Source organism: Dama dama, chromosome 2 (assembly GCF_033118175.1).
Source record: "Dama dama isolate Ldn47 chromosome 2, ASM3311817v1, whole genome shotgun sequence".
Taxonomy (NCBI): Eukaryota; Metazoa; Chordata; class Mammalia; order Artiodactyla; family Cervidae; genus Dama; species Dama dama.
In genome coordinates, this window is record NC_083682.1 from 3,506,315 (window position 1) to 3,528,445 (window position 22,131).

Sequence of the window (22,131 nt, forward strand, 5' to 3'; positions counted from 1 at the left end):
CACCCCCCCTGCCATGGGAGGAGGGCTGGGCATGCCCAGACCCTGATCCTGTAAGCAGAGCAGGCCGAGAGGCAGCTCCAGTGTCCACGGAGCACTGGCGTCACCCTCGGGCTTGAAGGGGATCAATGAGGCAACTCAGCAGAGCCAGAAGGTTCTGTGGGGGGCCTGGCAGGTGACCCAGGCTTCCAGCCCCACCTCCAGCGCCTGTGAACGCCCAGAGGACCCAGGTCAGCTCCTGCCAGATCCAGGGAGACAGGAACACGATGGGGGGCAGCCAGGGCCGACTCCTCAACTCCTAAATTTTCACAGAGTACCACTCTAACCATGGACCAACCCTGGCTGACTCAGCAGCAATCTTCCTCCATTTTTAGCTTGCAGACAAAAGGCAGCCTGCCAGGCAAGGGTCCTCGGAGGGGCTGGCTGCTCTGTGACACAGCTCACCCGGGAGGGCACAGGGGCCCTGGGGGTGGGGGAGCTGATCTTGCATAAGCTTCAAGGTTCTCAGTGGCCACACGAGCTGCCCACAAGGGGGGACCTGCCTACTGCCTTGGAAACTGGGGGGCTGGTGGGCACAGTGGGCCCCTGCCCCTCTGGGGTCTCCAAAGCAGAAACCAACAGGACCAAAAGCAGATTGGGGCGACCGGGACGTGTCATCGGAACACGTCCCGTGGCCACACCGTACTCTCCCCCCCACCCCCAGCTGGGTCCTCCCGTGACCTGCCCCCAGGCCCGTCCATCCTCCTTCCAGAACGGGGCTTACTGAGCCCAAGGAAAATGCTACCTTTGGCTACCTTGCAACCACCACTTGACTTACTTTGAGAACTATAATTCAGAAATGAGTTTTAGACATGGCATTTTCTATCTTGCATGGAATCCTTGTGCAAATAATTGACAATTCGAGTGTTAAAACATTTCAACTCCTAAAAAAAGTAACTTTTAAGAAGTGTGCCTCTTCAAAAGGGAACCTGGTTGGCCTGGAGCTGATAAACACCAGGCTTTACCCTGCTGGGTGCTGAGAGCCAGGCCGGCCCCCACCAGAGAATAAAGTGACCACATGTAGAATGACTCGGCAGCAAGTGGGTCAAAAAAAATTTATTTTGAATATTTAATTTAAAAAAACCATACCTATGAGGTGTACTACAGAAACTTAGATACAAGGATTGCGTATAAAACCCAACCTAACTCTGGTAAAGCAAATGCACTTCAGGAAAGAAAATGTGTCCCTTGCAGTCACTGAGGTCCCAACACCTGAGCAGTTCCACATGGTCACTCGGGAGGGTGCTGAGCGGGCCTCCCAGCCCCTCCCAGGGGACGGGCTCCCCACAGCAGCCCAGGAGAGCTCACGCTTGTTCCCCTCACATTCTCAGGCAAGTCGATCCATTACATTTTGCTGTCACTTAACATGCTATTTTGGCAGAAAGAATACATCTCCCTTGATAGGAAGCATTTCTGCGGCTCACAGGGGGAAGGGACCTGCCTTCCCACAGCATCCAGGATAAGAGGAGAAAGGCAGGGCTTTGCGAAACCCAGCAACCACTGCAGGATTTCACAGCGAGAGCAGCGCCTCCACACGACCAGAACGCTCCAGTAATCTCTAGAGCTTTCCAGCAACATTAACTTCCCACCAGGCCCTTCCCTCTTCCTCCAAACCCTCAGGACAAGGCCCCCACCACAAGGGGTGGTCCTGCCTCCCGACAGCGGGGCACAGACAACCCACACTCGGGACTGAAGGTCACCAGAGTGGCTCCACGCCACAGTCGATTTGGCAAAAAAAGAAAATACCTTAAATGCATAAAAACAAACAGCGAGTCCTCCAAGGAACATGATTACAATATATTAGCAAGTTCTGGGGCGTAAACATTTCCAAAAGCATCAGCAAAAGTATTAAATAGAAAAGCAGGCGCGTACACGCCCCTCCGCACCCAGGAGGCGCCAGGCCGGGCGGCCGTGGCGGGGCGAGGCGCCTACTGCCGCAGCTCCACGTAGTTGGCAGGGAAGAGCCCGTACCTGCCCTTGCACAGCCCGCGCCACCAGCCGTCGTCAATCATCTCGATGTTGGTGATGATGTCATCGGGGTCGAAGGAGATCTCGTCGTCACCCGCTGGGGAGGAGGCCAGAGGGCAGTGGTCACCCTCGGTGTCTCCGGTCAGCCCACTGCCAGGAGCAAGACCTACCAGCAGCCCCTCGAGCTGGCGGCCCCCCACGGAGGCTCCATAGGGGTGCAGGGTGCTGGGGTAGAGGATCCACGGGGGTGGAGGGGTCCTGGTCTCCCCTGCTCAGTGAGGGTGGCTCTGCACGCACATGGGCAGCTACAGAGACCCGACAGAGCCCTTCATACACATCCCTAAGCCAGGACTTCCCGGCGGCGCAGTGGGCGAGAGTCTGTCTGCCAAGGCAGGCTGCACACCTTATCTGGACGATTTCACATGCCGTGCGTGGGACAACTAAACAACTATGCCCGCACTACTGAAGCCCAAGCGCCCTGGAGCCCACACTCTGTAACAAGAGAAGCTGCAGCGAGAAGCCCTCAGGTCAGAATGAAAAGCAGGCCCCGCTCCCTGCAACTGAAGAAAGCACGTACAACTAGAAGATTCAGCACAAAAAAAAAAACAAAAAACAAACCCTAACCCAGACCAGGTGGAATGGGACTGAGGAAGATACAGAATTCCCTGCATTGTATCTGCAACTTTTCTATAACCTTGCAATTGTTTAAATACAAATTCTTCTTAAAAACTGTAAATAGCATTCTGAGAGCCATAACTCTCAACAAAGGAGTCCCTGGAAGCCCCCAGTCCCGCACCCCCACCAACCCTCCTTCTGGCCCGCCAGCGGTTTCTCACCAGCCTGGTAGTCGTAGAGGGCGATGGCAGTGATTCCAAGATCATTTTCGTATTCATCGTAGGTACCTTCCTCTAGAATAAAACCAGGGCCGAGTCTGAGAGAGAACCAGAGCTCCACGCTCACTCCTGGCAGACAGCCGTTCCCAAGGTCTGGGAGGAGCCCGTCGGGAGTCAGCAGCCCCAGGGCGCCGAGGGCCGCCAGCCCCTCCCACCGACAAGGGGAGCCACCCCGAGGAGCGAACCCATGGAGGGATCATCTCGGTGGAGACTGGGACAGTTGTCAGGGTATAATTTTTTACATTTCAAACATTCAGCACTATTGTCAGGAAATGTCCATGTTGTGAACAAATGAACGGCGAGCGGGAGACAGCTGATCACACCTGCCGTCGTGCTCAGGGGAGGGGAGCGCTCTGCCCTGGGCAGGTTCTCGTGCTGATTCCCATGTCACTCCCGGAGGGACAACGGGCCCCAAGTTCAAGGGAACCCCACCCTCATCCACCCACTCTACCTTCAGGGTGCCGGGGACCTCCACCTTGTGACCTCCAGACACTGCGGGTTCCCCTCGGGGAAGACAACAGCAGGAGACCCTCCTCCATGCCCACCCCCTCAGTGCCCCCCACACGGGTGGGGGTCTCCCTGGAAGCCCCCGGGCGCGGGGCCACAGCAGAGGTGGGGCAGCTCAGCCCGCAGGAAAGGGGAGGTCTTCAGAGGAAAAGCAGCGGAGGGGGAGTGACGCAGGAGAGCCCGCACCTGCTTGATAGTGGCCCGGCGCCTCCGTGCTTTCGTAGACGGCCTCCGAGACGTAGGCCTCCGAGTACCCTGTGGTCTCCACGCTGTAGCCCAGCTCAGGCTCGGTGGTGGAGCTCGGCTCAGCCCGGAATGGAGCCGCGTCCTGGGGAGTCAAGGGCAAGTTCCCGTGGCCCCACCGCCCAGAGCCACGCGGAAACCCGGCAGCCCAGCCAAGACGGGACAGACGCCTGGGGAGGTGGGTCACCCACCAACGTCCTGACAGGGCCCCTCCCCAGGATCCCCTCTCACCTCGACCCTGAGACCCACCGTCACTAAGGACCTGCCGGCCACAAGAGATGCGCGCTCCTGGGGCAGGCCTGGCCTGCTCTGCTTCAGGCCCAGACCACCAAGGCACCCCAAACCCCCAGAGCCCCCAGCCCTCTGAGGCTCTGACAACAGCTCCAGGGCAGCACCCCAGCCCTCCAGCCAGAGCGGAGGAGCCCGCGCATGGCGGGTCCCATCCCCTCCAACGCTGCGGAGGTGAGGCATGGGACGGACCAAGCCACGCACGAGAGCACAAGGTGCTCTGCTGACAGCCTCAAGCCGACCACCAGCCCAACCAGGCAGCGCCTGGGGCTCCCTCCCAGGTCAGAGCAGCACGGTGCCCGCGTGGAGCAGCTGCAGGAAGAGCCAGAGGTTGGCAGGGGTGCAGCAGGCGGGAGAGCCCCTCTGGGGGCCGTGGAGAGGAGAGCTGCACCTCGGCCAGACACGGGAGCCCCTCAGGGCTGAACAAAGCAGCCACAGACTCCTGCTGGCAGCGGCCCCAGAAGCGACAGGGGCAGACGGGAGGGCGGGGAGCCACTGTGCTGGGGGGTCACCCTGAGCAGGTCAGTGGGGCGGGGGCAGCCTCCCCCCAGCCCATCGGGTGGTTCAGGCAGGCTGGCCCGGCTCTGGGACATGTGGGGGTGGCCGTGGCCTGCACAGGGCCCTTTCCACAGGATTAGTTATAAAACCCCACCCGCCCGGCCAGCCTCGCCCACAGCCCTCCCACCCCCGACCCCTTTATGTTTCCTGAGTCAAGCCAGTGTGCGCGCCTGGGACTCAGTGAGTAACCGCTGAAGGTGCCGTCTGAAGTGACGAGCCAAGACGGGTGAGTGAACAGGACCCTGGGGCAGAGCGGGGATTTGGGCTCGGGGGCGTGGGTGTGGATGGTGGGGGCCGAGCTGCTCTGGGAGAGGGGCCGCAGGGGCCTTGGCCGGGGGTAGAGAGGTCACTCAGGGACCAGGGGTCAAAGGAACAGGTCCCGGGGACCAAGGACTCTGCAGAAAGGGCCGAGGGAGACAGGAGCTGAGGAGTGGCCGGCAGAGAGAGGGAGGGAAAGGGCAGCAGACTTCTGGCTCCCGCGTGTCAGGAGACGTGGCGGGGCAGGGGGAGTTCGAGGGGGTGCACACCCCACACACAGAGGGATTGCTCTCTGGGACAAGCTCAGGGCGAGACCCCATCCACAGGGCACTGGGCTGGCAAGGGCATCTCAAGGAGTCAGAGCATCACTGGCAAACCATGACAACACCAACCTCGTAGACGGGGCTCGATGCTGGCCTCTCCTGAGCCGGCTGGGGTGTGGGGGACGCGGGTGGCGTGGGCTTCTGGGCCCGGGCCTGCTCCTGAAAGGCAGAGACACGGCCATCAGCACGTCCTCAGGCCACTCGCTGCCAGAGGAAGCAGCAGAGACGGGAGCAGACAGACTTCAAGGGCGCGTCTGCTTTGAAGCCAAGGTCATCTGCACTACCAGGTCGGTCACAAGACCTCCAGGTGCTGGAACCACCTGCGAGGAACACGCCCCAGGCAGCGTGTGTCCTTGAAGGGCTGAAAACAGACATTCCTTCCCAGGGGCATGCTCACTCCCAAGACCTGGAGGTCAGGCATCTGTGGCCCCCTGCCCACCAGATGGAGCACTCAGATGCATGCGGTCTATGTCCTGCCTCTGGAGCGCCGCTCACAGCCCAGAGAGCGCTGGGGCGACCGACGCTGTGCTGAGGGGGCTCACACGGGGGAGGCGGGCAAGGAGGCGGGACGGGGCTGGATGCAGTGAGGGATGACACGGCAGAAGGGACAGCAAGAGACCCTCAAAAGCAAAAAGGAGGGACAACCAGAAACCTCTCAAGTCTTCCAACTTCTCTGCATCTTTCTGATCAGATCTCAGAGATTACACTCTCAAGTCATAAAAAGGAAGGTGTTATATAAAAAAGAGACCAAGTTACCAGGAAAAATGCCTCGGAGTGCGGGCCTACAACAAAGAAAAACTTAAAAACGCCCAACTAAAAACCTGAAGGAGAGAGAGCTTTAAGGTTCCTGGCAGTTAAGGAACGATATAAGGAAATTAAGAGTTAGCAGTTATCCATGACAAAGCATGCGTCAGGGCGTCTGGAATCCCCACCCAGCACTCCCTGCCACTGCACAGCCCCTGCCTCTGCCCCTCACCCTCCCCCAATGGGGTTTTCAGAGCCCCAACCACCAACTCAGAGAAGAAATGTCTGTGGGTTTAAGTAAAGCTTTACGATCTGTAAGACACCACAAGCATTACTACAGATTGTGCGCTTCCTCACCACCGCAGAGTCAAGGGTTTTCACACCCGCTTCCCGGGCAAGGACGTGGCCGCGGCTCCCTGAGCTGATCTGCCTCCAGCCGCCTGACTGGGGGGTGACAGACTGGCACAGCGCCATCGGACATCAGTCCACCCAGAAGGGTTTTAGGGGTAGAAGGGCCGCCCCATCCTTCTCACCTCTCAGGCTCCCATCTCTACTTTCCCTTATGGAAAAAGTCTACAAAGAATCACAGAGCAACCTGCAGAGCCAGGCTCCAGAAGCAACAGCAAGAGCCCGAAGACCCACTCCTGCACGGGGACTTCTCCTGTGCCCCCACCTTCCACCCAAGGAGGTGACAGACTCCCCAGGGACATGGTGGGGACAGACTGCCAGGGAGACGTGTGGATACGGGCTGCCTGTCACCCTGAGCTGGGTCAACACGGCTGTCAGGCGGGTCAGCTGTCCAGCGTCCGGGGACAAGAGTCTGGGCCACCTGTGCGGCTGAAACCGTCAGTGCGAGAAGGCGCTGTGCCTACGATGACCCCATGAACTGGAGACATGAGCGAGCCGCACCCAGGGCCCATGGGCTCCCAGACCCCTGGCGCCGCCCGCACTCACGTCCAGCTGCCGCCGTGCCTCCTCCTGCTCCTGCCGCTCCTGGGCCATTCTCTGCGCCCGCTCCGCCTCGGCCTTCCGCCGGTCCTCCTGTTCTTTCTCCTTCGCCAGGTTTTCAAAGTTCGCTCTGATGTTACTTGTTTTGCTGTTCACTACAAAGGAAGGAGAGACTTACACAGAGTAACGCCGTCTCCCCTACACCAAGCTGGCCCGGGGGACCTTCCGCAGGGACCCAGGCACTGGCTGAGCGGGGACGTGCCCCCTTGGCTGCCAGCCCAGCCTCCACCAGGAACGAGCCTTCCTGCTGTGTCTGCTACACGTACAGCGGGAAGGTGGGCACAGAGCCCTGCATCTGGAACATTCTCATGCTCCAAACATCACTACATGCTTTACCACCAGACACTCACGAGGAAGATATGTCCCTAGGGAGGTCCTCGATCGAACCGTCAGAAGCAATGACTGAGCTCCACCCCCGTAACGTTTCCTGTGACAAAACGGGAGGGCCGGGCACCCCTCGAGGACCCCGGAGGACGGGCCGTGGGGCCTCCGGGGAAAACACCTGCAACTAGGTGAGATGCAGGCTGATCTGACACTTCCTGGGACGGGGTTTTCCCTGAATTTTGATTACAATGGGCAATCACTTGCCATCCCCCAAACCCACAGGTAACCAGGTTCTCCGTTAACGTTCCACCGGCTCCTGTCAGCCCTCCACTTGCCCTCGGCTCCGTGCTGGAACACCGCACGGCACGGAACTTCTGGGAAAGCCCTCAGGACTGCCGGGGGTTTGCCAGGACTCACCTGCTTCAACAGGGACAGTCTTCTGGTAAGACGAGGACACCGCGGCAACGTCCTCAAAAGTGGAGGCATTCTGCCGAGACACGAGCGGGAGTCAGGAGGGCCGGGTCCCCCTCTCCTGTGGCCGGCACAAGTGCTGAACCTGCTCAGCTGCTAAGCCGGCCCCAGATCCTCCTGGGGAACCAGCCCGGACCCGGAGATCTTGTACCCACCAGCCCACACGATAACGGAGGCACAGAAAGTGTGCCAACACGCCCCGGCTGGTGACCCAGGAACCAACGTCAGAGAAGAAATGCATATGTGGGGGGAATCAGTAGGGCCAGGGGTTTTACAGCAGTAAAACTAGTACAGAAATCTAGAGTGGTGAACGAAAGCTATCGCACACTCGTCCAGACCCGCAGGACATACAACCCAGAGGTGAACCCCAATGCCACCCCCTGCTGTGGGCGACTGAGACAGGTTCAACACAGGTTCACAGGGAGGGGTGTGTGTGTTGGGGAGTACACAGGAAACCTCTCCATCTTCCTCTCAAATTCAAGAAAACTGCTCAAAAAGGGCAGAAAAACCAAAATCCCACCTTCACAACCGTAAACCCAGCATGTCTTCCTCCTGAGGGCTCACCGCGGAGGAGACCCAGTGTTTACAAGGGAGCCCAGAAGCCTCTGCTGTGTGGGGAGAGAACACGGGCCTCCCCTGCCCCCAGGATGGTCTCGGTGGCGGCCCCGCCCTGCCAGGTGCCCTCCCGGTCTCCTCTTCCGCCACCATCCTAGACATGGCCTTTGCCCACACGCTCTGCAGGCCCCCACCCCACCGGCACTGCCTGCCCTGCCTGGCAGCCCGCCCCAGCTGTCTCACCAGCCCTGCCTACCCCCCAGCAGGTGGGGCCCAGCAGGTGCCCCGACATCCACCTGGGAGGCCCTGCCCACTCCGTTCCCCCACCCCTTATACCCGGGGACGTCAGCACCCACCCCCAGCCCCGGCTGGAAGCCTGTGATCAGACCACTGACGCCCCCTCGTATGTGGGGCCCTGGCCTGGCAGGTTCTCTGAGACCCACTCTCCACCCCGCGGCCAGGGGGTTGCTGGCTACACAGCCCATCCTTGTCCCTCACCCGCCAGACCCTTGCCCAGACACTCAGGACCCACCAGATGAAACACAAAAGCCTCCCGGGGGCCGCGGGGCTCCCAAGCTGGCTTCCCATCAGCCATGTGCCGCCTCCTCCGCAGCAGGCCTGCCTGCTTCCCTCTGCCCACCTGCACCGGCGAGGAGGCCCAGCCCCGCTCCCACACTCGCAGTGCCCCGCCTCCAGGCCCTCAGCGCCCCCGCATCAGTGAGCGCCAGCTCTGCTTCCTCAGGACACTGCCCGCCGCCAGAGTCCCACACTCGGGGCCCCAGGGGTCAGCCAGGAGCCTGATGGAAGGGAACTCAGCAGGGACAGGCCCTGTCGTCCAGACTCCCACGGGCAGAGCAGCCGCAACCTCCGGCCACTGAGCTGACAGGTGCCCGGTGGGGGCCGCCCTGCACAGCTCGTGGGTCCACCCCTCCGATGCAGCTGGAGTTTAGACTAGACCCCCAACCACCTGACGTGCTAAGGACTGGCTGACGGAGACCCTGAAACAGGTCAGGAGGGTGCCCCGGGAGAGCTAGGGTGGAGCTTGCAGGCACCCTGGCTCTGGGTAGACTGTCACAAGCCCCTGCAGTGGCGGAGATATTCTGGACCCGCCTTCTCCAAGACACAGCCACCACCAGGCGGCCAGAGTGACCAAGGAACTCAGCTCCCAAGGTGGTTCAAGCTCAGCCCTTTCAACACAATCAGCCACCTGGCCAAGGGCCCCACGCCCCACTATACAACACAACAGGGACCGTAACCGCCTCACTGTGCGGCCTTGGAGTCCCGAGAGGACCCCGGGACACGGGAAGGGAAGCCCAACACTTGTGTCAGCTTCTCACACCACCACGGGGATGACACACACCTGCCTGGGGGGCTTTTCAAAGATGTGCCAGGTGCCCTCTCAGAGGCCAAAGACCACCCACAGAACAATGGCCAATGCCCCACCCCTCGGCAGGACACACCGAGCCCGGGAGGAGAAGCACTCACCTTATCCATCCGGTCCTTCTGCACCCCGTATTTCCCGCCGAAGCCTTTGGAGTAGTCTGCAAAATGACGACACGGCACTCAGCCCCGGGCCGAGGACCAGCGGCCGCCGACAGCAGATGCATACATGCAGATGTGGACACCCCGGAGAGCGCACCCAGAGCAACACACAAGGGCGTGGCAGCAGAGCCCTTGCCTGCAAGGCAAGCGGGCCTCCACCCAGGGTCTCAGCAAGCAGGGGGTGGGGAGGAAGCGGTGGGCATGCTCCGTGTGCTCCCGGGACCAGGGTGCGGGTGCGGGCGGCAGGCAGGGCGCACCTCCCAGCACAGCCTCCACCCAGCCTCGCCCGCTGCTGCAATCCTACCCTACCCAGCTTTAAAGAGAGGCTCTGAGGTGCAGTTTCTCTCCTTCTTTTGAAAGAGAGAAAACTCCCATGGACATCTATCAGCCACACTTACGCCACGGCCACACAGGTCCACAAGACACTGCCATGCAGTGTTAACACCACACAGAGCCAAGGCCATGTCCATGTGGTTTGCAGGGTCAGCCCCAGGTGATTCTCTGCCTCCCTCCCTGAACACAGGCTAAGGGCCTCTCAGGACTAACACCTCTCCAACTGCATGTCCAGGTCCTGAGGGAACTGCCCTGAGCAGAAGCACATCTGCATCTGGACTCCCAGCACCACCCAGAACCTCCTGTGATTCCACTTCCTGTACCTGAGCACACAGTCACACCCCTCCTGTGATTCCAGCTTCCTGTACCTGAGCACACACCCAGACCCTCCTGTGATTCCAACTGCCTGTTGTGAGCACACACCCAGACCCTCCTGTGATTCCAGCTTCCTATACCTGAGCACACACTCAGACCCTCCTGTGATTCCACTTCCTGTACCTGAGCACACACCCAGATCCCTCCTGTGATTCCACTTCCTGTACCTAAGCACATACCCAGACCCTCCTGTGATTCCAGCTTCCTGTTGTGAGCACACACTGAGACCCTCCTGTGATTCCAGCTTCCTGTACCTGAGCACACAGTCACACCCCTCCTGTGATTCCAGCTTCCTGTACCTGAGCACACACCCAGACCCTCCTGTGATTCCAGCTTCCTGTACCTGAGCACACACCCAGACCCTCCTGTGATTCCAGCTTCCTGTTGTGAGCACACACCCAGACCCTCCTGTGAGTCCAGCTTCCTGTACCTGAGCACACACCCAGATCCCTCCTGTGATTCCAGCTTCCTGTACCTGAGCACACACCCTGACCCTCCTGTGATTCCAGCTTCCTGTTGTGAGCACACACCCAGATCCCTCCTGTGATTCCACTTCCTGTATGTTAGCACATACCCAGATCCTCCTGTGAGTCCAGCTGCCTGTTGTGAGCACACACCCTGACCCTCCTGTGATTCCAGCTTCCTGTACCTGAGCACACACCCAGACCCTCCTGTGATTCCAGCTTCCTGTACCTGAGCACACACCCAGATCCCTCCTGTGATTCCAGCTTCCTGTACCTGAGCACACACCCAGACCCTCCTGTGATTCCAGCTTCCTGTTGTGAGCACACACCCAGACCCTCCTGTGATTCCACTTCCTGTACCTGAGCACAAACCCAGACCCTCCTGTGAGTCCAGCTTCCTGTTGTGAGCACACACCCAGACCCTCCTGTGAGTCCAGCTTCCTGTACCTGAGCACACACCCAGATCCCTCCTGTGATTCCACTTCCTGTACCTGAGCACACACCCTGACCCTCCTGTGATTCCAGCTTCCTGTTGTGAGCACACACCCAGATCCCTCCTGTGATTCCACTTCCTGTATGTTAGCACATACCCAGATCCTCCTGTGAGTCCAGCTGCCTGTTGTGAGCACACACCCTGACCCTCCTGTGATTCCAGCTTCCTGTACCTGAGCACACACCCAGACCCTCCTGTGATTCCAGCTTCCTGTCCCTGAGCACACACCCAGATCCCTCCTGTGATTCCAGCTTCCTGTACCTGAGCACACACCCAGACCCTCCTGTGATTCCAGCTTCCTGTTGTGAGCACACACCCAGACCCTCCTGTGATTCCACTTCCTGTACCTGAGCACAAACCCAGACCCTCCTGTGATTCCAGCTTCCTGTTGTGAGCACACACCCAGACCCTCCTGTGAGTCCAGCTGCCTGTACCTGAGCACACACCCAGATCCTCCTGTGAGTCCAGCTGCCTGTTGTGAGCACACACCCAGACCCTCCTGTGAGTCCAGCTTCCTGTACCTGAGCACACACTCACACCCCTCCTGTGATTCCACTTCCTGTTGTGAGCACATACCCAGACCCTCCTGTGATTCCAGCTTCCTGTACCTGAGCACACACCCAGACCCTCCTGTGATTCCAGCTGCCTGTTGTGAGCACACACCCAGACCCTCCTGTGAGTCCAGCTTCCTGTATGTGAGCACATACTCAGACCCTCCTGTGATTCTGCTTCCTTTATGTGAACACACACCCAGACACGTCCTGTGATTCCAGCCTCCTATACCTACTGTCTACTTCGCTGTGAAGGAGTTACAGGCAAACAGGGTCATAAAAAAATAAAAACTCCAAAAAACACCCCGACAACTGAGACCCAAAAGCCATGTGGACATGCCTGCCCTGTGCCCCTCTGGTCCAAGGCCAGCAGTCGTGCTGAACCTAGCACATTTCTCCCGGCCTCAGAGGCAAGAAGGCAGCTTATTCCACAGTTACAACAGCTGTGCTAACAGCGAGAGTTGCCGGGGAGGCTGAGGGAGGCCAGGCGCCCGCTCCAGAGACCAGTCACCTGCAGTTCACGCTCCCTTTTACGAAGCACACACCCGAGAGGTTACAGGTGAGAAAGTGAGTGGGGAGGAGTGCGCAGGGGGTTCCGCTCCGCAGAGCAGTGGAGGAAGAGCCAAGCCCTGCGGTGATAGCAGTGACCAGAGGCCGAGCCTGAGGTCTGTGCTAAGCGGGGGCACGGGAAGGGAAGGAGGGGGCTGGGAAGCAACTGTGCCTTGCTGGGACCCGTGCTTGGCCAGTTTCTCCTTGTAATCAAACCCCACAGCACAGGAGTCCTGCCTCTCGGACTGAACACCAAATCTGCCTCCGAAACCAGTCTTATAATCTGAAAATCCACAGGGGACCGTGGAGAAAACAACCAAGAGAGGAAAACAAATTTGGTTAAAATCGTAGAAGGTTTGCAGGAATCAAACACAGCGCTTCAAGAAAACGAGAGCCCTTTCGAGCAAGGGAGCCACAGAGCCAGCTCCCAGCGTCACCGATGGTCACAAAGGGCTCAAAAGGTTGAAGGACAAATGAAATCTGAACGGGTCGCCAAGGCTCGAAAGCAGGCTAGGAACTGTCTGTAAGCTGGCTGGGAAAGCCATGCCAGGCTCCGGGCTTTGTCTCGAGGGTCCTGCCTGCACTGCAGACAAGAGCATGTGTCTCTGCACACGTCAAAGAGACACATCACACACACAGCCTGTCCCCAGCCCTGCTCTGGACCCGCCGCCTGGGAGGGCGCAAGCTGGGCTCTGGCAGCTACTCTTCCAGGGACACAGCTCACCTCCTGGCTGGGAGCACAGAGCCGCCCCTTTAGCCACTCGTGCGGGCAGAAGCAGCCCCTTGGAAACTGCGGTGGCAGCCAGAGCTGCAGGGCACAGAGGCCTCACCGTAATCCCCCAGGGGATCACTACAGGCAGAGGGGTCTTTTCAAAGCTGAGGGAGGCAGAGGGACCCTCCCCGCCCCCCAGGGAAGACACGACACACTGCCACACAAGTACTGCGGGGCCCGGCGCACAGGAACCTGTGAACAAGGCTGAGCTCCGGGAGGCCGAGGGGGGACGCACCTTTCTGGGACTCGTGCAGCTGGGGCTTCTCCTGGTGGTCCCAGCCGAGGGCACACTTGTCCTGTCTGTCCGTCTGCACACCAAACTTCCCCCCAAAGCCTTTCACGTAGTCTACAGACAACACAAAAGGCCACAATCGAGCATTAACAGGCAGCCTGCGTAACAGGGAGAAAGCACGTTTTCCACAAAGTTAAACACACACAGCTCGCTCAACCCGTCCTTGCTCCTGTATGTTGAGTGTGCTCCAGACCTTTGGTAAAACTTCCAGTGACCTTCATTAAGAGGACCTCCCCGCACCATGTCCAGAAAATACCCTCAGCTACAATCCGGGTCTCCTGGATAAACACAGATGGGACCCCAGGCGGGAAGACCCAAGGCATGCTGCTCAACCAGCGGGGCCTCTTCCGCACACAGACGGGAGACTTGAGGGCCATCACCAGCCACTCTGCTGAGGCGTCAGAGCTACAGGCTGGCCAAGGGCTGGGTTTCTTAGTTAACAGCGCTGGTTTGTATGTGCTGTTTTCAAGTTCCATGTTTAACAGCTCATCTGCCCTCAGGCCTCCTGGCCGTGTTCCGGTTCTCCATGTCTGTCCTGATTATCACCCGGCACGTTAACAGCCGCTGGCTGGAGAATGAGGTAAAGCTAAGGCCACCTTTCTGGGACTCGTGCTTCTCCGTTTTGCCTTGATACTCGAAGCCGACTGCGCTCTTATCCACCTTGTCCTTGTCGACACCATACTTGCCACCGAAACCTCTGGAGTAATCTGCAAACAAGAAAAAGCAGTCACACACCGCCACAGGAACAGCAAGCAGGCCGTGAGCCTCAGCAGTCTGGAAGGAAGGACTTCTATCACTCCTTCAAACAAACCAACCAAGGGGGCCTCCCTGGTGGCTCAGCGGTAAAGAATCCGCCTGCCACTGCGGGAGACATGGGTGCGATTCCAGGTCCAGGAAGATTTCCTGTGCTGCAGAGCAACTAAGCTCAAACTAAGCCTGCGCACCACAACTACTGAGGCGATGTTCTAGAGTCTGGAAACCGCCAGCTACCGAGTCCACACGCTCTAAAGCCTGCACTCTGCAACAAGACAAGCCACTGCCCTGAGAGGCCCATGCAATCGCAACTAAAGTAGCCTGCTTGCCACAACTAGAGAAAAGTCCTCACAGCAACAAAGACCCAGTGCAGCCAAAAAAAAAAAAAAAACCAACAACAACCAGGGGGACTTCCCTGGTGGTCCAGAGGCTTAAGACTCCACGCTCCCAAAGCAAGCAGCCCAGATTCAATCCCTGATCAGGGATTTAGATTCCAAAAGTTGCAATAAGGATCCTAAATACGGCAACTAAGATCCCAGCAGTCAAATAAGTAAATAACTGGGAAAAAAAAAAACAAAACTTTAATGCTTACTCTAAGATTGCAAATGTGGAAAACACTTAAAAATATTATTTATATGTACAGAAGAACTGCAAAAAGTAGTAAATACAGCAAATAAATAATTGCAGCACCTCTCCTTTATTCCAGAAGACGGCATGAAGACAAAGTTGACATGAAGCTTCTGAAATCAAGAATGAGCAATAGGAGCAAGCTTTTAGAAGGTCACTCGAGGCAGGGGCTTCCTTGGCAGTCCCAGCAAAACCAATGCAGGGGGCACGGGTTCAATGCCTGGTCTGGGAAGATTCCACTTGCCACAGGGCAGTTAGGCCCATGTGCCACAACTACCGAGCCTGCGTGCTACAACTACTGAAGCCTGAGCACCTAGAGCCCACGCTCTGCAACAGGAGAAGCACCACAGTGAGAAGCCCATGAACCGCAACCAAGAGTAGCCCCTGTTCACCGCAACTAGAGAAAGCCCGCGCAGAGCAAGGAAGGGCAGCCAAAAATAAAACAAACACTAAGTCACCCTGCTTCCTCAACTACAGCAGAGGCGAGATGGGGCACCTCCAAAGAAACAGAATAAATGAGGAGCACCTTCTAGGAACGTCAGTTCCACTCAAGGCTAAGTTACTATAAACACTAGATAGCTGTTCTTACACACAGCAGGCTCCGTCACAGACCCGTGAGCGGGGACTCATCCCCACCCGGGCAGGCCCAGGGCTGCCAAGGACACCTGCGCTGCTCCAGGCACTTCGGCCTCTGCTCCCCAGCTTCCTGGAGGCATCGCTATTCTTCTGCAAGGGCATCTGGGGAGAAAGCCTCGCAAAATGAACAGGATCCAATAGCAGGTCCTGATGAGCGCGTGCACACGGGGCAGAGGCGTCCAGGCGTGTCCCCAGCACACGGAGGGGGGGGCCCAGCGCCAGGGCAGGCGGGCCTCGGGCAGAAGGGAAGCGACGCCCTCAGGTCCAGCGGCCCTTCCCTCAGAGAGACGCCTGGTCACTGGTGCTGCCAGTGGCGGCTTTCATTTTCGATTCTTAAAAAAATCTGGAGATTTACAAAACCATGTGAACTCTCAATTTCTATGTTGCCAATGATTCAAAAACTTGAATTCGCAGGCCAAACAAAACACACCATGCAGAAGAACCAGCCAATCTCAAGCTCTGCAACAGGGGTCGAGCCTTTGTGTCCAACTCCACACACACGCACCTCAGTGGGCAGAGCGCTGTAACTGCCCTCCAACAGGGGGCACCACAGCGAAGGGAGGGTCAGGCTGGCTGCTAAGGACAACCTGGCAGCATCCAGCAAAATTTTAAGTTCAACATCCTTTGACTCAGCAATTCCACTGCTAGAATTTATCTTTTAAATAATCACTTTTGTACGTCAGATACAAGGACAAGAATATTCACGGTAGTCAATTCTTAACATCCAAAACTGGAAATAAGCTCAACTCCACCTTCCAGAGAGGAACAGTTCAGGGACTACACAATCTTCATACAGCGGAGAAGCGAGCAGTCATCAAAACGACGATAAACCCCCTACACTGACCAGGTAAGAACAGAGATGTCCAAATACTTCAAATTAAGAGATCTGTATAAATAAAACATAAACCAATCTGCAAGGGGAGAGAGAGCTTGCTGGGCTTCAGTAAACGCACACGCGACGAGGGGCCCTGGGCGCCCCGATAGTCAGTGGGGTACACGGCGGCCCGCCCACCCACCTCTCTGTGACTCGTGTTTCTCCGTCTTGCCCTGGTAGTCGAAGCCCACGGCACTCTTGTCCACGCGGTCGGACTGCACGCCATACTTGCCACCGAAACCGCTCGAGTAATCTGGGGAGACAGGGCGGCAGCGGGTAAAGCGTGTCAGGGCAAAACGTCACTCTGGTTAAAAGCAGCAGGACAAAAGTTTCGGGCGACAATGCACCAGGAGACAGGAACACGTGTGAAGCAGCACAAGGAGCCACCCGCCATCAGGTGTGGCGCTGGGTGTCGTCTCGTGTCCCTGCAGTCTGGCCCCTTCCGACAGCTGGAGGGCAGAGGTGAGCCACAAGTTACTTTGGAAAGTAACCATTAAAACAAAGCTCAGCATATAAACAAAGGGACATGACCACATGGGTCTTTCCAGAAAAGACCAGAGCCCGCCAACACCCTGGGCTGGGTGGACCAGGCGGACCTGCCCCTAGAGCGCGCTCAGGCCAGCTACTTCCCTGGTCGTCGAATGCCCTGCAAGAGGCGTAAGCAAACAGGCTCACAAAAGCAGCTCGAGTGCTTCGGGAGAGTGATGCGCTTTCACTGAAAAAGTGAGCACAAGGGAGCACGAGCTTGTGAAGACCAACCAGCACCCTGTTCAAGACAGCGTGGACGCTATGCAAACATCAGCAACGAAACAGCTCTGGTTACTATCCTAAGGGGAAAGTCTGCTTTGCCAACCAAGCTTAAGAATGAACTGTTCCCGAGGCAACGCTGCTCAGAGGAGGGTGAGGCAATGGGGTGACACAAGATGCCAGGGTCCATGTGCTGCCTGCCGGGGACCCCGCCACACCACACCACAACCCAGATGCCTGAAGGAGAGGGCAGTGTCCTGCCCATGGCAACACCTGCCCCCTCCGGATGAGGCCTCAAGGGACAACGTGCTCCTGCCCTTCAAAAGCAGGGGGGGCTTTCTGCATCTCCCCCATCTCACCTTTCTGTGAGGCGTGTTTCTCGGTCTTCCCCTGGTACTCAAAGCCCACAGCAGACTGCAGTCACAGAAAAAGAAGAGATGCAGATTTCAATGTCTGGATTCACAACATATGTGACATTTTAAAAAACACAAAGCATGTTATTGGTATTTTTTTATTTTTTTCTTTCCTAAGCTACTAATGCCCAAAGCACCAGTATTTTGAATTTGCACACCTTGAAACACTCACTGAAGCCCGGGGGCCGCCCCAGCCAAGGAGCCAGGTGGCCCTCAATGCTATGACATAAAACGAGGGGGCTGCTGGCCCTGAGCCAGCACTTCAGACCAGAGGAGCAGCATCAGACCCTCAGCACACCCTGGAAGTGGGTGTGAGGGGAGGCCCTCTGTCACCGTGACACAGGCAGGGACACAGAGTCCCCACTGTCCCCCAGGACACACCAAAGGCCATCCCAGGCACCAGCACGGGGGTTTCTGCAGCAATCGGGGGAAAACCCTTACTCTTGACTGTGCTCACCTCTTAAACAGCCCATCATCTCAGAGCATCTGTCGGGGGGTGACCCTCAGGAGCCTGTGCTCGGGACCCCATCTTGCAGTCCCACAGTCCAAGGACCCTCTGCACCACTCCGAGACGCCCAGAGGACACTCGGAGCAAGCTCAATCTACAAGGTGGGGCCCCGGCTGCCCAAGACATTTCACTCACCTGGTCCACTCTGTCCACCTGGACACCAAACTTGCCTCCAAAGCCCCGGACGGAGTCAACCTGCGAGCAGTGCTTGGAGAGCTTTGACTGATACTCATGGCCGACAGCCGACTGGAACAGGGGCGAAAGTGAAGCATCAGACACCCACCAGCACTGCCACACTGGACCCGCCCCCCACCTGGAGGCAGCCTGCACTTCCACTCGGCGTGGGTGATGCAAACAGAACCACTCCACGTGGAAGCCGGCCCAGGGGAGGTGACTCCGGGGGCATCGCAACACCAGGGCCCCCAGTCAGGTGTTCCTGAACCCTCTCCACACCAGGCTCCCCAGAAGTTGCCTGAACCCCACCCGCAAGGGGCCTTCTGAGGTGCCTGAGTGTGAAAAACCAGGAGGCCAGGCCCCACAGAGTCAGCAGCCTGCCAACGACTCCTGAGACCACTTCCAGGAAGACTGCCGGCAGTGATCACCACCCTCAGGTGGCCCTCCTCAAAACACATGGCCCAGGAATCGGCACAAACCAGAACACAGATGACATGCTTCAGGCACACCACACGTTCAGTGTCAACAGCTGCCACACACCCAGCCCACCCAGCTGTGCAGTGGGGCCTGCCACCGCCTCGCCACCCCCCAGTCAGGGAAGCGGTGACCTCTCAAGGCCACGTGCTGACCGAGCAGTCCACCCCGAGCTTTCCGCTGTGTGGTCAGCAAGCCGGGGCCTGAGGCCCACATCCAGCACCAAGGTTCTTTGTAAATAAAGCGTTCTAGAACATACCACATGTGTTCATTTACAGAAAATCTACGCCTAACTTGGTGTCAAGACAATACAGCTAGTTCAGGAGCCGCCCGAGACCCTGCGGTGGCCAGGAAGCTAAAAATATTTACACCCCGCACTCTGAGCGGCCCCGTGCTGCTCCGGTCGCCCAGGCCCGACCCTCAGAGTAAGGCAGCAGGCGCCCTCGGCAGAATGGACAGTGGTCACGGACCTCTTTGTGGACACTGAGGACACAGGACAGATGACTGACGCATGACCCGAGGCCGGGCAAGGAGGCGGCTCGTCCAGAGCCTAAATCATCCTCAGGGAGTCACCCCCACCTTGGCCCCCTCCTACAATACAGCGAGGGGCCTGCCAGCGCACTACCAACTCCTCTCCCACTTGTTTATCCGGAACTTCAGCAGCAGCGTTTAGGGTCCAAACCCCACAAGGTCACCACCACTGCTAACAGCTCTGCAGGCAGCTCAGGGAGCGCTTTCTTCCATAGCCAGGGAGGAAAGCAGGTTTTACTTTCCAGTCCGAAGCTGTTACTTTCTCTCCCTCCCAGGCTGGATCTGATGCCCACAGCTAACAGCTGATCCAGAGCACCACGGCCTCGGAAAACCCGTGGCAGAGACCAGCCATCTGCAGCTTCGGGGGTCTCACCCAGACAACATCAACAAGGTAATGCGGAGGCAGCAGTGTGCCCAGAGGACCCCCGCGTGACCTTCATCACTAAGAAGTCAGACAGCTGTTCCACAAACACGGCCAGGGTGAAAGCTCAGCGATTCCCCCGACTTTCTGATCAAAACAGCTCTCTCCCCCAGATTGGCCTTGGTCCTACACTGACGAGACTCTGTTTCTTATCAGACAGTCAGCACCAGGCAGAGCACTGCGGGAAGGAGGGGTGACACTCGGGTCGTGGGGGGGGCCCCCCCCCTCTCTCAAGCAGGTGCTGGCCCACCAGTGCCACAAGCCCTGTCACTCCGGGCTGAGTCCGATCCAGGCACAAGGGGGACGGGCTGGAATCACAGAGGAACCCGCCCCCAGCTGACACCTCAGCACAGAGTGAAGGCAACATCTAAGGTTACCCCACCTGGGAAACGCACACCTGCTCGGGTCTACTGTCCTCTCTGCAGGGCGGACACAGCCCCCAGCTCATCCAGCCCCCTCTCCAAGTACCAGCAAAGGATGCTGCACTGTTAACAGCTTCAGTCCCACCTCCTTGGACCTGCCTGTCCTCAGTGTGGTGGGCCACGGCTTGACGCCAGCGGCCAGGGTCCTCTCTGAAGGTCACCAAGTGTGGGAAGGACAGCGGGCCAGGTGGCTGACTTCCCAGCCTCAACATGAAACCAGGCGCTGAAACTCAGCTCTGGGCTGCAGATGGGAACCACTACGGCTAAGCCTGAACCCCAGGTGACACCCAGGTGGCAGCCCGGCCACCTGCGGCCTCCGTCCCCGTTAGAGCCGGCCTCTGGTAGGACCTCATCTCCAGCTCCAGGTTCCCCAGCACACCACACCCCCCCCCAGCAACTCAGAATCTGAAGATAGCTTCCAGATACCACAGCTCTTCTCAGCTAAGGTCAATTGAGAGAGGGTGCCTTCTGGCAAATCTCATCCTCAAGGGGACTCCCAACTTTTCAGTGGAGGGGGCGGGCCGAGAGACAACCCTGCTGACCCTGGCGAGGCCAAGCACACCAGGACCCTGACACCACATGCGCCGGCACTCACCTTGTCCATCCTGTCCTGCTCCACGCCAAACTTCCCTCCGTAGCCATGCGAGGCTTTGGGTCCCGTTTCCAGCTCCTTCTCCTTGAGGGTCTGGTGTTCTTGAAACACATTCTCCCGCAGCTTGTGGATGCTTGGAGGGAAGAGATGGAAGACGAACAAATCAGTCAGCCAGCCAGCCCAGACATGCGTCTGTGCATTCTGGGAGGACAGACAAGGACGTCATCTCTGCAATCTGAGAGCTTTCGTTCCCCGATGGCTCCCCAGCCCGGCCTCCCTTGTGTTCACTCTACTGCACCTCCAGCTGCCCCCAACTCCAGCAGTTCTCGGAATCATATGCAGGTTAATGGGGAAAAAAAGCAAGTCTAAACACACACAGTGAGTCATCTCCAAGCCCCTACAGAAGCTGGGCTATGATGTGGATAGCATTCCACCAAGTGGAGGACAGCTCCTTGGGTTCACCAGACACCTGACCCGGGACAGCTAGCAGGCAAACGGGAGACAAAGTCAACAGGCGTGCACCCAGACGACCCTAGGCCAGGAGCCCAGAGATGTGGAATATTCAGACGGTTTCTCGCCACGTGAAGCACCCCAGCTTTCCATTCAAAGGTGAAGTGAGAGGCTTTCAGAACTTAAGATGTAAAAGCCACTTTCACTTTAAGCGCTAGGAACAGCAATGCAGATCACCAGATGCAGCCACAACGGGCAGACCGGGCAGCTGTCCCCCAGGGCCGCCGAGGGCCACCTCACACCACAGCCACATCTCCACATCTGGACAGCAATCCCGGACGTGCGGCTTAGAACACCAACCAGGCCTGGCCACCTTCCGAGCCCCTGACGAGCTGGGGAAGAAGACCAGCCTCCAAGCACCGTAGAGGGACCTCAGGAAGCCAAAAGCAGTTCTGCCTTGGATGTTCTCTGAATTCTAACCCACCCACAGGCTGCCTGACCAGAGAGAGTTCCTTTCTTCTCCAATCTGCCCTCCCCAATGTGTTTTGAAACCACGGGGAACAGCAGGGCTAAGAGGCCTGGATGACAAAACCAGGTCAGCAGTCAGTCTGACCCCAGAGCAGGGAGCCCGAGACAGCTCCCAGCAGCAGCTCCTCCGGCGGGTCCCAGGCCCTTCTCCGAAGAGCTGCAAGGTGGCGGGCTCAGGGAGTCAGGGAGGGAGGAACACTTGTGTCTAAAATGCCCGCAATGCAGACTTCACCCACTTTTCTGGATGAACGGCTAAACCCTTCTCAGCCAAGAAGAACTTCATTTCACTGCAGAGATCCTAGAGCCAAGCAAGACCAGTGCTCTATAAACGACCCAACTGGTCACAATCAGGGCAGGGGAGCACACGCCCTCACTGAGGCCAGCACAGGCGGAAATAAAAGTCTGAGCACATTCTCAAAGGCCCTTTTATCTAC

At 58.0% G+C, this 22,131-nt stretch overlaps 1 protein-coding gene across 3 annotated transcripts in view; it reads right to left on the minus strand.

The window, feature by feature from the left end:
• Positions 1-1,077: 1,077 nt before the first annotated feature.
• CTTN (cortactin) overlaps positions 1,078-22,131 on the minus strand; it is a 29,190-nt gene continuing 8,136 nt past the window's right edge. For 2 of the 3 annotated variants that reach the window (XM_061161607.1, XM_061161615.1), the window contains exons 5-18: positions 20,723-20,852; positions 18,241-18,351; positions 17,544-17,598; positions 16,580-16,690; positions 14,144-14,254; positions 13,491-13,601; positions 12,656-12,766; positions 9,662-9,717; positions 7,568-7,637; positions 6,773-6,921; positions 5,144-5,233; positions 3,591-3,732; positions 2,841-2,912; positions 1,078-2,101 (exon numbers count right to left, since the gene is read on the minus strand). In XM_061161607.1, the coding sequence (XP_061017590.1) occupies positions 1,965-2,101; positions 2,841-2,912; positions 3,591-3,732; positions 5,144-5,233; positions 6,773-6,921; positions 7,568-7,637; positions 9,662-9,717; positions 12,656-12,766; positions 13,491-13,601; positions 14,144-14,254; positions 16,580-16,690; positions 17,544-17,598; positions 18,241-18,351; positions 20,723-20,852 (1,456 nt within the window). In that variant the 3' untranslated portion in view covers positions 1,078-1,964. The remainder of the gene's footprint in view (positions 2,102-2,840; positions 2,913-3,590; positions 3,733-5,143; positions 5,234-6,772; positions 6,922-7,567; positions 7,638-9,661; positions 9,718-12,655; positions 12,767-13,490; positions 13,602-14,143; positions 14,255-16,579; positions 16,691-17,543; positions 17,599-18,240; positions 18,352-20,722; positions 20,853-22,131) is intronic. The other variant, XM_061161626.1, reaches the window with a different exon arrangement.